General features: G+C 56.2%; 1 protein-coding gene and 1 non-coding gene across 5 annotated transcripts in view; both read right to left on the bottom strand.

Annotated features, from left to right (window-relative positions):
* ITGB4 (integrin subunit beta 4) overlaps window positions 1-13,517 on the bottom strand; it is a 32,495-nt gene that overhangs the window by 5,375 nt on the left and 13,603 nt on the right. For all 4 annotated transcript variants that reach the window (XM_027974087.3, XM_027974086.3, XM_042256360.2 and 1 more), the window contains exons 17-31: window positions 13,313-13,435; window positions 13,109-13,215; window positions 12,342-12,375; window positions 11,960-12,151; window positions 11,599-11,702; window positions 11,247-11,305; window positions 11,086-11,109; window positions 9,622-9,770; window positions 9,356-9,535; window positions 8,400-8,548; window positions 4,544-4,748; window positions 3,224-3,381; window positions 2,703-2,883; window positions 2,437-2,574; window positions 50-232 (exon numbers count right to left, since the gene is read on the bottom strand). In XM_027974087.3, coding sequence (XP_027829888.1) covers window positions 50-232; window positions 2,437-2,574; window positions 2,703-2,883; window positions 3,224-3,381; window positions 4,544-4,748; window positions 8,400-8,548; window positions 9,356-9,535; window positions 9,622-9,770; window positions 11,086-11,109; window positions 11,247-11,305; window positions 11,599-11,702; window positions 11,960-12,151; window positions 12,342-12,375; window positions 13,109-13,215; window positions 13,313-13,435 — 1,986 coding nt within the window. The remainder of the gene's footprint in view (window positions 1-49; window positions 233-2,436; window positions 2,575-2,702; window positions 2,884-3,223; window positions 3,382-4,543; window positions 4,749-8,399; window positions 8,549-9,355; window positions 9,536-9,621; window positions 9,771-11,085; window positions 11,110-11,246; window positions 11,306-11,598; window positions 11,703-11,959; window positions 12,152-12,341; window positions 12,376-13,108; window positions 13,216-13,312; window positions 13,436-13,517) is intronic.
* Window positions 6,108-6,179, bottom strand: TRNAA-AGC (transfer RNA alanine (anticodon AGC)). The gene has a single exon. It is a non-coding gene; the product is annotated as a tRNA-Ala (tRNA).

The following is a 13,517-nucleotide window of genomic DNA, read 5'->3' on the forward strand; positions in this document are numbered from 1 at the left end:
GGCCCCTGCCCGTCCCTGTCCACCCTGTGCCTCCCTGCCCCCTGCTCACTGGACATGGGTCGCTTGGGCTGGGTGGCCAGGTTGATGATGGCCTCCCGCTCAGGCCCCCAGCCTGCCCCGTTGCGAGCCTTGACTGTGTAGCGGTATGGCTGGGACTCGCGCAGGTTCTCGATGAGCAGCGTCCGCTTCTTGGGGCCGTCCACCAGCACCTTCTTCATGGGCCCGATGGGTCCTGGGGCAGGGAGAGTGCCTCAGGGGGATCGTCTAGCTTCCAGCCTGGTCCTGGTCTCGGATGCCCCAGGACCATCGCGCAGCCCTTGAACTGCACCCAGGGGTCAGGGGGACAAGGCAAGGAGCGAGCAACTGTTGATGCCCAGCCACGGGCCAAGCCCTGACGGGTGTGACTGGCTTAGAGAAGTGTCACCAGGGCTCCACGGGGTTCATCGCTAAGTTGAGTGGCAGAGACACACTAGACGCAAGTCAGCCGCGTGTCACCTTGACCCGTTAGTAAAGGTCCTGCATTCACGTGCATCTGTGCGAGTCTGGCTCCAGAGCCAAGAGTGCCCTCACCACCTGGGCCTCACCGTCCCCAACCAAACCCCAAATGCTCTGTTGGGAAATCCAAAGTGGAGACATTTGGGGACTTCCTGGTGGTCCAGGGGCTAAGACTTTGCTCTCCCAATGCAGGGGACCCGGGTTCAATCCTTGGTCCAAGAACTAGATCCTACATGTTGTTGCTGAGCAGCCAAGTTGTGTCCAAGTCTTTTGCGACCCCATGGACTCTCGAGGGACCCCATGGATCCCTCAAGGCTGTTCTGTCCATGGGATTTTCCAAGCAAGAACACGGGAGTGGGTTGCCATTTCTTCCTCCAGGGGATCTTCCCGACCCAGGGACTGAACCCAGATCTCCCGCATTGGCAGGTGGACTCTCTACCACTGAGCCACCAGGGAAGCCCCAGATCCCACAGGCCACAACTGAAAAGATCCTGCGCGCCATGATAAAGACTGATCATCCCGCATGCCCCCACAAAGACCTGGCACAACCAAAACAATAAATAAAAACTATTTTAAAAGTGGAGATATTCGGTCACTTGCCAAGGCTGCCCTGGCCACCTGGGCAAGGATGGGAGGAGAAAGGCAGGCCTGATCCTGCAGCCGAGGCCAGGCCGAGGCCTGCACGAGCCGAGTGCGCCAGGGTGGGATGGAGGTTGCACAAGAGCCAGTTAGCCTGGAGCAGAGGTGAGGCAGCTCCCCCACACCCAGAAGGGAGGACATGCAGCCCTGGGAAGGGTAAGGAAGAGACTCCAGGCTGCTCTGAGTGAGTTACAGTGCCTAGGGGCCCCAACCTGACAACATGGGGCTCTCTGGATGATCAGAAGACATCTCAGTGTCCGAGGGGTCCAAAGGAGGGCTCTCAGGGAAAACCCCACTTGCAAAGTTTGATGCTGTCTGATAAGAGAATAGCTGTGCTCCAAGAACTGGCTGATGTTGGACTGTCTGCCTGGGGGAGGCCTCTGAGTGCTGAGGTGGGGTCCACCCTGTCGCATCTGTCTGCCAGGGGGAGAAGGGAAGGGGACCACCCCAAAGGGCTGATGCCCTTGGGTCAGGAGGGCTTCCTCACACGTTTGTGAGGCAAGAGCTAAGACTGTGCGCCGGAATCATCAGTCACGCCTGGTTAAGATTAAAGACCGGGCCACAAAAGACTTCCTGACAGTGGTCCAGGGGTGGATCAGGGGTCGCCAGCAGGAGCCAAGGTGTGACGCAGCGGCTGAAAAGGTTGTGCTTGGTCAGCCAGGTGAACAGAGCAAGGAGCCTGAGGCCCAGAACAATCCTGCTGCCCTCTGCCTTGTTGGGCCACCTTAGAGTGCTAAGTCTGACCCACTTTAGGGTCCACAGGTTGTATCTGGGAGTGGGAAGCTCTCCATCCCTGGGATGGACTGAACATGTGAGGATGCAGAGAGGAGGGCCCTGTACCAGGCAAGAGTCGGGGACTGAGCTCCCCTGAAAAGTTTTCCGTCCTGACAAGTGCAGGGGTCATCTCTCCCTTCCAGGACAGGAGAAAAATAGAGTTCTGCCTAGTGCTCTGGCCTAGGGCTGCCAGATAACACGTTGCATGAAATGTACTAGAAAAACTGTTTGAAGTTCAGGGCGTCCTCTGCTTTTTATTTGCTAAATCTCTCTACCCTGACCTGAAGACACCCATGTAGAATTGAGCCACTCTCGTTAACCTGCTTGGGCAGGCACTCTGGACCTGTGACCCCACTGCACACACATAACCTCAGGCCTTCCATCCTCACCTGCCCTGGGAGCTTCTGGGCTCTGCTTTGGAATGCAACTAACCCAGCCCAAACCTGACCACAAACCTAATGATGCCCCCAGGCAACCAGACACTCCCCCTCCCCTCCCTGGAGACAGAAGGCGAGGGCGGGCCCTTACGGTTGTCCTCATTGACCAGGCCGTAGCAGACCTCATAGGCTGTGATCTCGCCGTTGGTCTCGGCTGGCTCGGCCCAGCTCAGCTGGGTCACAGTGGAGGAGACGACGTTGAAGGCCAGACGCCCGGGCTCGCTGGGCACTGGGTGGGGCAGAGGGGGTGCAGGAAGAGTGCTGTCAACAGCGGACAAGAGGGCAGAGTTCTGGGCGGGGCCGGGGCAGGGCAGGCTGGCATCAGGGTGGCCAGGGATGGACGTGGTGAGGCCTCACCTTCCTGGTGGGTGCGACAGGACACCGGGGAGCTGTAGGGGCCCTCGCCCTGCGCCCCGTAGGCGCACACCTTCATCTCGTAGTCGCAATATGGGTACAGGTTGGTGAGCTCCACTGAGGGGACCTTGCTGTCGAGCAGGTGGGCTTCAGACTCGGAGTCGCCCTGGATCCAGTACTTCACCTGTGCCCAGGGCAAGGCTGGTCAGTGGGGAGCAGCTGGCAGAGCCCACCGTCCCTCCGCTGAGCCCTGCCCTTACAGTCCCGTGGGCACACAGACGTGGAGGGATTGAGTGCCCTGCCAGGCGCACGCAGCAGGGCTGGCCCAGAGCACAGGTGTTTCTGGGTTCTGGGGGCCACATTCCAAGGACTTCTTCCTCCCTCAGCGGCCGATGGGGGTTCCCCACCCACTGAGGCCAAGCACGCCCTCTCCTCTCCCTGGGGCCCTCTCTGGCCTCAGCGGGCTCACCTCAACAGTGTATGCCCGGCCTCCCATCCACCTCCCTCGACGCCCCCCACCTTACCCGGTACCCTGTTGGCTTGCCAGGAGGCGGCAACCAGTTGAAGTGGATCTTCCGGGACCCGGCAGCCTTGGCATTGGGATTCTGTGGGGCACCCAGGTCACCCCGGGGTGGTGGGGGTGATGACACAGTCTGGTTCATTAAGTTCCGGTCCAGCTCATCTGCAGAGGGTCAAGCCAGGGCAAGGCAGTCAGCAGAGACTCCTCTCTGGCTTTAAGGGGGCAGGAACCCATCTGCACCACCAGGGGGCACCAGACGCACAGTTAAACACCAAGACTCCTTCCCCTTCACATCACATCACATGTATGGATATGAGAGTTGGACTATAAAGAAAGCTGAGGGCCAAAGTATTGACGCTTGTGAACTGTGGTGTTGGAGAAGACTCTTGAAGAGTCCCTTGGACTGCAAGGAGATCCAACCAGTCCATTCTAAAGATCAGTCCTGAATGTTCATTGGAAGGACTGATGTTGAAGCAGAAACTCCAATATTTTGGCGACCTGATGCGAAGAACTGACTCATTTGAAAAGACCCTGACGCTGGGAAATATTGAAGGCAGGAGGAGAAGGGGACAACAGAGGATGAGATGGTTAGATGGCATCACCAACTCAATAGACATGAGTTTGAGTAAACTCCGAGAGTTGGTGATGAACAGGGAGGCCGCGGTCCATGGGATCACAAAGAGTCTGACACGACTGAGCGAGTGAACTGAACTGAACTGAACTGAACCTTCCCCCTGCTTCAGGGGGACCCAGGAGGGTCTCCAGAGGGATGAGGGCTTGCTCTCTTTGTCCCTTTGGCAGCCAAGGCGTGACCCACAGGGAACATTTTCTCCTCCAATGCCCTTCCTCTCTCCCCTACCCCAAGACTCCTCCTCCGCCCCCATCCTCTTGGCAAACCTCTCCTCCAGGGTGGGCTCACAGGCCCCACTATACTGGAAGCTAAGGGCACATAAGAAGTGTTTCACCCCTTCTGAAACACTTGCATTTTAGCTTGAACTAAGGCTGAAGTCAAAGGGCTAAGGCTTAATGGTGGGATTCCCAGCCAGCAGCAGGCCCGTGGCCACATGACCCTGGTCTCTCTGATTGAGAGCAGGTTGTCAGATAAATACAAGATGCCTAGTTAAACTTGAATTTCACACAAAGATACTTTTTAAGAATAAGTATATCCCAGATAGCATATGGGATATATTTATACTACAAGTTGAGTTGTTATTTATCTGGGATTCAAATTTAACTGAGCATTCTGTATTTTTACGGCTGAGACTTTCAAGAAGCCCCAGCCCTCCCTTCCCACCTGCTTAACCTGACCCCAGGCTCTGGCTACCTCGGTCCCCAATGATGACAGTGGCAGACTGGGGCTGGCCCAGGCGGGCCCCAAACTTGGGGTTGCTGAGTTGGATGTAGAAGCGGCGGGTCTGAGGGCCCCGCAGGAGGGAGTCCATCTCCTGCAGCTCCAGCAGCTTCACCTGCAGCTCCTTCCAGGTCTCTCCAGGTTGGAACAGCAGCTCACCCTCCATGGGGATGTAGTCCTAGGAATGGGAAGGGGTCAGAGTTGGAGCAGGCCTGGGAGACGAGTCAAGGCTACACGCTCCACCCCCACCCCACAGCCAATGCAGAGACCCTCACGCACAGACTGTCCCACATGGACACGGAACGGCTCCTGTTTATACAGCACCTCTTGTGCATCAAGTACTTTACAGATATTAGCTCGTTTCTTCCTCAGGGCAGAGTGAGGTAGAGATATTACTGTCCCCATTTTACAGATCAGGTAACTGAGGCACACAGAGGTAAAGAAAGATGCCCAAGTTCACACAGGTAGTTGTGGTGGAGCTGGGATTTGAACCAAGGCACAGAGAGACAAGGATGCAGATACAGGAGGGTCCCACACAGGTAGGCACTCAGCCAGGGGAGCTGAGATTTGTAGGCCTCACCTCGGAGGGAGGAACTCTTCCCCACCCTGGGGCTCTGAAGTCTGAATCCCACCATCCCCCCGGCCCTGCTTCCTGGGTGGGTTGCTTCTATTACCTCCAGTTTTTATTTTTCAATGCCCTAGAGCTTTTTCCTGAACATCTTGGGATTAAGTCAGAAAACAAAGATCATGGCATCCGGTCCCATCACTTCATGGGAAATAGATGGGGAAACAGTGGAAACAGTGTCAGACTTTATTTTGGGGGGCTCCAAAATCACTGCAGATGGTGACTACAGCCATGAAATTAAAAGACGCTCACTCCTTGAAAGGAAAGTTATGACCAGCCTAGATAGCATATTGAAAAGCAGAGACATTACTTTGCCAACAAAGGTCCATCTAGTCAAAGCTATGGTTTTCCCAGTGGTCATGTATGGATGTGAGAGTTGGACTGTGAAGAAGGCTGAGCGCCAAAGAATTGATGCTTTTGAACTGTGATGTTGGAGAAGACTCTTGAGAGTCCCTTGGACTGCAAGGAGATCCAACCAGTCCATTCTGAAGGAGATCAGCCCTGGGTTTTCTTTGGAAGGAATGATGCTAAAGTTGAAACTCCAGTACTTTGGCCATCTCATGTGAAGAGTTGACTCATTGGAAAATACTCTGATGCTGGGAGGGATTGGGGGCAGGAGGAGAAGGGGACAACAGAGGATGAGATGGCTGGATGGCATCACTGACTCGATGGACGTGACTTTGAGTGGACTCCGGGAGTTGGTGATGGACAGGGAGGCCTGGCGTGCTGTGATTCATGGGGTCGTAAAGAGTTGGACACGACTGTACTGAACTGAGCTGATATGGGGCAGATGGATTGCAGTGTGTGTAGGGGGAAGCCTTTTCACATGATTCCACTAGGTGGCACTGTAAACTAACATTCAGATTCTTTGCTAGCAGTCCGAGCCACCAGGGAAGCCGAAAAATGTAAGGATGGAGGTACTGGGGATTGAACCCAGGGCCTCATGCATGCTAAGCATGCGCTCTACCACTGAGCTATACCCCCAGGCATATATCTGTATACACATACATATATACATCTGTATAGAAAGAGAGAAAGCAACTATCAACAATGGGTGAATCTATGTCAAGAGTAAATGGGTGCTAATTTTATTAGTCTTTCCATTCTGCTGTAGGTTTGAAGTTTTTCAAAATAAAAAGTTGAGAAATATTTAAAAATGTTAAAAAACATAGTTCACTACCAAAGGATCTTTATAAAGGGCTTCCCTAGTGGCTCAGATGGTAAAGAATCTGCCCGCAATGCAGGAGACTCAGGTTTGATCCCTGGGTGGGGAAGATCCCCTGGAGAAAGGAAAGGCAATCCACTCCAGTATTCTTGCCTGGAAAAATCCCATGGACAGAGGAGACTGGTAGGCTGCAGTCCATGGGCCACCAAGAGTCAGACATGACTTAGCGATTTAACACTTTCACTTTTTCACTTTCAGTGAAGTTATGGTTGTACAGATTCCTTTTTGGAATTTTTACTGGGAGCATTAGAGCAGTAATGAGAACTAGTCCTACCTATAAAAAGAAATAAAGAATAGGCTGTGTGTGCACACTTGCTCTCATGATTGCCAAGTGGGCCTGCAGGCCAGTGCGACTAACCTTTATTACTTTTGAGTGAAGTTTTGTTTCGTTTTTAATTTTGGGGCACACGCTGTGGCATATGGAACTTCCCCAAACCAGGATCGAACCCATGCCCCCTGCAGTGAAAGCGCAGCATCTTAACTACTGGTCCAAGAGGAAAGTCCAGTGAAGTTTTGATATGAATATTTTTAGTTTTAAAATGTTGGTAATAGTTATAAAATAGATAACTAATAAGAACCTATGGTATAGCACAGGAAACTCTACTCAGTACTCTGTAATGATCTATATGGGAACAGAATCTGAAAAAGAGTCGATATATGTCTATGTTTAACTGATTCACTTAGCTGTACAGCAGAAACACAATATGGTAAATCAACTGTATGCCAATAAAAAAATTAATTTAAAAAAATTGGTAATGGTAATAGGGAATTCCCTGGCAGTCCAGTGGTTGCTAAGTCGCTTCAGTCGTGTCCGACTCTGTGTGACTCCATAGACGGCAGCGCACCAGGCTCCCCCGTCCCTGGGATCCTCCAGGCAAGAACACTGGAGTGGGTTGCCAGTTCCTTCTCCAATGCATGAAAGTGAAAAGTGAAAGTGAAGTCGCTCAGCTGTGTCCGACTGTTTGAGACCCCATGGACTGCAGCCCACCAGGCCCCTCCATCCATGGGATTTTCCAGGCAAGAGTGCTGGAGTGGGATGCCATTGCCTTCTCCAAGTCCAGTGGTTAGGACTCTTCAATTTCATTGCCAGGTCCCTGGGTCCAGGTTTGATCCCTGGTTGGGGGACTAAGATCCCACAAGTCATGCAGCATGGCCAAAAAAATCAAAATACACAAAACGTTGGTAATTAATTTAGAAAAACAGACGTATAAGCCAAACTAAGCACGGACATGGCTGTTGTCTGAGAGTGATTAAGTTGCGAAAAAGTTGACACCAGCCCACCACGAGGCCCTCCCTGCCCTGAAGGATCGGTCCTGTGGCCTGGCCGACAGAGGGCCTGCCTGGGGACAAGAAGGCCAGAGTCTCTGGGCCATGGCAGAGAGGGCAGTCTATTTCTTTGAAGTATCTGGGTGGGTCCTGGAATGTTGCAAGGGGGACACGGATGGTCTGGACATGAGGAGGCCTTATTCAGGGCATCACTGGCCTTTTTGGTGAAAGTGAAATTGCTTAGTCCTGTCCAACTTTTTGCCACCCCATGGACTATAGCCCACTAGGCTCCTCTGTCTATGGGGTTTTCTAGGCAAGAATAGGAGTAGGTTGCCACTTCCTTCTCCAGGAGATCTTCCCAACTCATTTGAAAAGACCCTGATGCTGGGAAAGACTGTAGGCGGGAGGAGAAGGGGACACAGAGGATGAGATGGCTGGATGGCATCACCAACTCAATGGACATGAGTTTGAGTAAGCGCCAGGAGTTGATGATGGACAGGGTGGTCTGGGGTGCTGCAGTCCATGGGGTCGCAAGGAGTTGGACATGACTGAGCGACTGAACTGAACTGATGCCCCTGCTGCAGGGTGGCAGAGGGAACGTGTCCCTGGGAGGCCAGCCTGTGGCACCACCAGCATCCAGAGACCCAGGATGCCGCTGTGTCCGGCCCCCACTGGGCCCTTGGGATGTGCCTGACCTCGTGGCAAGGACTCACCCGGTTGCCCTTGGCGGTGTTGTCCTGCGTGCGGTAGGAGACCTGTGACTTGCCACTGTCCAGGATGCGCCGGACCACAGGGATACGGGCAACGTGCTCCCCGCTGCTGACCAAATACTCGGGCTGCTCAAAGGACACGATCCCGCTGGCTGCAAGGAGCCAGGCGCTGTTCAGGGATCTTGACCACAGTCCCCCTTTCAGCCCCTGCCCTCCCTCTGGCCCAGCCCAGCTCAGACTTCAGGAATCTTCTTATCACTCCTCACCCCTCTGCTCTCTGGGGAGGGTGGACATAGGGGCTGGAAAAGTCTTCCAGGAAAAGTTGACAAGGCTGAAACAGTGTCCAGCTGACATCCTGGAAGGGTCAGGGCAGAGAAGGGAGGCCAGGCAGCAGCAAGACCAGAGATGAGGGCTGAGACCGAGGGCCGAGGCAGAGCAGGCCTAAGTCCTGCAGCAAGTGGGGACGAGGGGTCAGCGACCAGAACAGACCCTCTGGACACCGGAAGGATGGTTATCAACAAGTCCAGTTTCCCCGAGGAACTAGCAGGGAAGGCAAGGTAAGTGACGGTGGTGTGACGCCTTGCCCGCCCTTCTAGGTAGGCCTGGGCAGAAGAAGCCCCAGGTCCCTTCTTGCTCTGATGTCCTGGCATCCTGGGGACCCATTCAGTCTCAAGTTCAAAGGCCACAGGACAAGGAGAGGGTCGTGGGACGGCTCCAGGAAAACTCAGTACCCTCTGGTGATGATAAGAGAAGCCCCCCACTGCACACTTATGAGAGAGGTATAGCCACACCCCCCTCACAAGAGCCTAATACCCATTTTGCAGATGGAGAAACCAAGGCTCAGAGGTTGAGTTGCTTGCCTAGGCCACAGGGCCAGGTCCCACTTCCACTTGGATGTGAGGAGAGACAAGGGTCCCAGAGTCCCCTTTGGGTCCCCGGTGGCCCCCATCCTGACCGACCTTGCTCCTTGATGATGGTGATATTGACCAGGCGGCGTCCGAGGGTGGCGGTGCCCACGGGCACATCAATGGCCTCCACCAGCAGCTGCTTCTCGTCGTCATCCTCGGGCCGGATAAACAGAGGCACCCGCACGTCCACCAGCTCCACGCCCTCCTGGAACTCCACCATGCCTCGGGCGTCTGGTAGGGAGCCATCAGACGAGGGTCAGGGGGCCACACGGGGGTGGGAGGTGAGAGGGAGGGGCACAGGGAGCCTGCCCACCTACCCTGGTCTGCAGTGAGTGTGTAATAGCCGGGGGCCACCTTGAGCTCATGGAAGGCCCCCTGCTCCACGTGCTTCTCTGTCAACTTCAACAGGGCCTGCTTGGCTGAGCGGGGAGCCATCAGCACCGTGTCCACAATGGTGTGGTCCTGCCTGGGGGCGGGGTGGGTGGGGAGTGTCAGGCCATCTGGGAGGCTGCCACGCGTCCCTGTCTGCCCCTCCTGCCTGTCCTCTCTGCATTGGGGCACAAGATTCCAGGCAACAAAAAGCGTTTTTTTCAGAGCCAGACAGATGCAGAGACCGGCCTGGCCCCGCCACCGCCCTCTGAAGCCTCAGGGTCCTTATCTGTGAGAGGAGGCTCCTCTCCCTGCCCACCTCTCCCAGAGGGGCTGATGACGCACACATGGAGGCGGGGCAGCAAAGATGCCAAGGGGACAGGCCAGACTGCCTGGCTGCAATCCTGGCTCTTCATCTTTAAATTTTTTTTTTTTCACCCAACCATATGGAAATTGAACCTGGTCCCTGGCAGCCAAAGCCTGAGTCTTAACTGTTGCTCCTGTGTTGAGCTCAATCGTGTCCGACTCTTTGTGACCCCATGGACCGTAGCCCACCTGGTTCCTCCGTCCATGGAATTTTCCATACAAGAATACTGGAGTGGGTTGCCATTCCTACTCCAGGAAATCTTCCAGACCCAGGGACTGAACCCGTGTCTTTTGTCTTTTGCACTAGGCAGGTTCTTTACCACTGAGCCACCTAGGAAGCTTTAACTGCTGAACCACCAGGGAATTCCCCTGGTTCTATCTTAATGGCTAGGTAACCTTGGGTAAGTTACTTAACTTCTCTGATCCTCAGTTTCCTCAACTATACAAAGGGCATAGCACTGATACCCACTTGAGTAAGAACCACACACACGAGTCCTTAAAACAAGGTCTGGCCGGTGGTCAGCACTCAAAGTGCCAGTCTAAATGGTTCTTACTGACAGCGCTGTGCCCGGTAAGAGCTGGGTTTTGTCTTCTTGGTATTGAACCCCACCCCACTCTTCCCTGGGGGGTCTGGGACTCGGGGTGGGAACTGGGAAAGAAGCGTGTCACCCACTGGACCATCTGGTTAGTAACCAGCGGTGCCTCCAGGATCAAGGCTTTTGGCCTCAGAGGAGGTCTGGCTCTGGGCACCGGCCATCCCTGGTACTGGGTGGGGGCTATTGCCTGTGTGAGGCCAGGGACTGGGTTGGCTCGTTTCCCTGTGGGTTCCTTGTTCTCATACAGGGGCTGGCTCTCGGTGAGGGCTTCATACGGGTATGTGTTTAGTGAAGGTCCTACCCCAGGACAGACCTGGACAGCCCTCCTCTCCCATGGGGCGGAGATGATGGAGACGGAAGTTGGGATGGGGGAGGTGGGGATGGGGGAGGTGGGGATGGGGGAGGTGGGACTTGGGGCTGGTACTGCCCACCGATGTGTCTTCAACTCACTTTTTCCCAGCGTTGGGCTGCTGCCTGTGGGGGACAAAGTGAAGACCGTGAGCCAGAAGGTCCCTAGGGGGCAGGGATTGTCTGCTTGGGAGAAATCCCCTGGCGTCAGCTATGGGAGCAATGCCCCACCCCTAACCCCATCCCGGGCGCCCAGGACCCACCGGAACTTGGTCTGCTGAAGGCTGTGAGCGCCTGAGATTTGTCGGTACACCTCGTTCAGCTGCCGGGCAAGGGAGGGCTGTGAGGCTGGGGCCCTGGGGGAGCCCCTGCACCCAGAGGACCTCCTGGGCGTGGCTCGGGGCATGGCCACAGGCATGAGCAGTGGCTCTACCCTTCTGGAAGCATTCACAGGAGGCAGATCCCAGGGTGACCCCCCCGGCCATGCACATGTCCGAGGAAGCCCTTCTCTCCCACCCGGTTACATCCAGGCGCCACGGCAGCTTCCCTCTGCCCTCCCACCACCCGTCTCACACCCGGCCCAGAGCCACCCGCTGCCGGGGACCAGCTCCTTACATTCTCTTCCACCTCCTGGCGCAGCTGGTCACACTCTCGTGTGCCAGGCTTCAGCAGGTTCTCGGTGCAGAGGCGGGCGAGCCGCAGGGACAGTCCGTAGGGCACTAGGGCAGGCGAGAAGAGGGGATCGTCAGTCCCACCATGGTGGGCACTGCAGAAGTCCCCTCCAGAAGCCGTGCTCAGGCTGGGGGGCACTGGGGGCATGTACCCCTCAGGAAGGGTAGGAGGTAACAGGCATGTGCCTGCACCTGATACCCAGAGAAAAGAGGAATGTTGGATCCCGGAGCAGCGAGCAGTGGTGAACGTGCCCCGGGCCCCAAGGGCAGCGCCAGGAGCCGCGGTGCCCAGCCCCGGCCCTCACCCAGCTCCGAGGGGTTGATGCCAGCAGCGTGCGAGGCAAAGCCTGGCCGCTGCACATTGTTGGTGATCTTCCATCGGACTGTGTCGCGCCCCTTGAGGTTCCCGCTGCGCAGCAAGGGCGTGTCCAGGTGGTCCGAGGCCATCAGGTTCTCTCGCAGCATGTAGTGGTCTTCCTTGAAGCCCACCATGTGACCTGTGGGACCTGGGCCTCAGTACGGGGCTGAGGGGCTGCTTTCTAGACCCTCCCCCACCACACCCCACAGGTGGGACCCCCGCCACGGTCCCCGGCCTCTGTCCCAGACTTGGCGCCTTGCTTCCCCTCCACCCCCGCCGAAGGAGGAGCTGTCAGAGCCCCACCACCCCCGCCGAGGCCAGGCCGGTACCTTGGTTGCAGCAAGGGAGAAGGGCCAGACAGGCCTAGGAGGCAAGGAGGGTGGGGATAAGAGCTGAGACGGCCACACTGGCCCAGGGAAGTCCCTCCGGCTACTGCCTCCCACCCACGCCAGTGGTCCAGAGGGGTCAGCAGTGCCTTCCCTAGACATCAGGATATCCAAGCAGTTACAGGGGCCTGGGTGTGGGCACAGAGGCGAACAGGGGCAGAGGGTACCCAAAATGCACGCCCTGGGACTCTGGTCCCACTATCTACTCCGGAAAGTAAAAGGTTCTGTGATCAAACCCCTTCGGGAAGCACTGAATTCCTTCCCCATGTAGTTTCATTATGCAAACAACTAGCTCGAAGGCTCCGAGAAGCCCTGCAGAGGAGAAACTGCTTTCTCAAAAGTATTTGATCACAGAACGCTTTTTCCTGTAACACACTTGAGTACGACCCTGGGGGCTGCTGTATGGGCGCCTCTGCCCCCTTCAGTATTCCACGCCGGGCCATACTCTGCACTCTCCTGTCTCCAGTCTTTTCTCCCAGGGAGATGGCCAGCTCCTGGTGGGCAGAGCCCTTCCTTCCTGTTGGCTGTTGTGACCCTTTGCACGCGGCTGACCCCCGGGCCAGGGACTCCCAGGAATTCGGCCACTGGTGGCTGGCAGAGGCGAGGGGCTGGGATGGGGATGGCACCAGAGCTGGGAGGAATGTGTGGGTTCACTTGGCCCCTGCCCTCTACAGGGACCCTGGTGGGGTCGGGACCGGGGAAGCCCCCACCTTGCAGCAGGCACAGTACTTCCAGCAGAGCAGCAGCAGCAGGACCGGGAACAGAAGGAGGAAGATGAGCAGGGGGATGAGCCACCAGAAGGTGCCCGGGGGGCATTCTAGGGAGGAAAGAGGAGGAGGAGGGAGCCAGTGCCATCCCCCTGAAGCAGGCCTGACAGGCCACCCATGCCCATCCCTGCCAGCCCGCCGGCTCACCCTTCCTCCTCTGCACCAGGACGGTGCTGTTGGGCCCAGGGGCGCTGTCACCCTCCACGGTGTAACTGTAGGTACAGTCGTCATCCTCATCCCGGAAGGAGCAGTGCTCCACCACCTCCTCCGCTGCAGACACAGACGGTCAGCAGGGCACCCAACCCCAGCCCGGAGCACCTCAGGGCCTGGCGAGGGGTCCGCTCCTCACCAC

Source organism: Ovis aries, chromosome 11, assembly GCF_016772045.2.
Source record: "Ovis aries strain OAR_USU_Benz2616 breed Rambouillet chromosome 11, ARS-UI_Ramb_v3.0, whole genome shotgun sequence".
Classification (NCBI taxonomy): domain Eukaryota; kingdom Metazoa; phylum Chordata; class Mammalia; order Artiodactyla; family Bovidae; genus Ovis; species Ovis aries.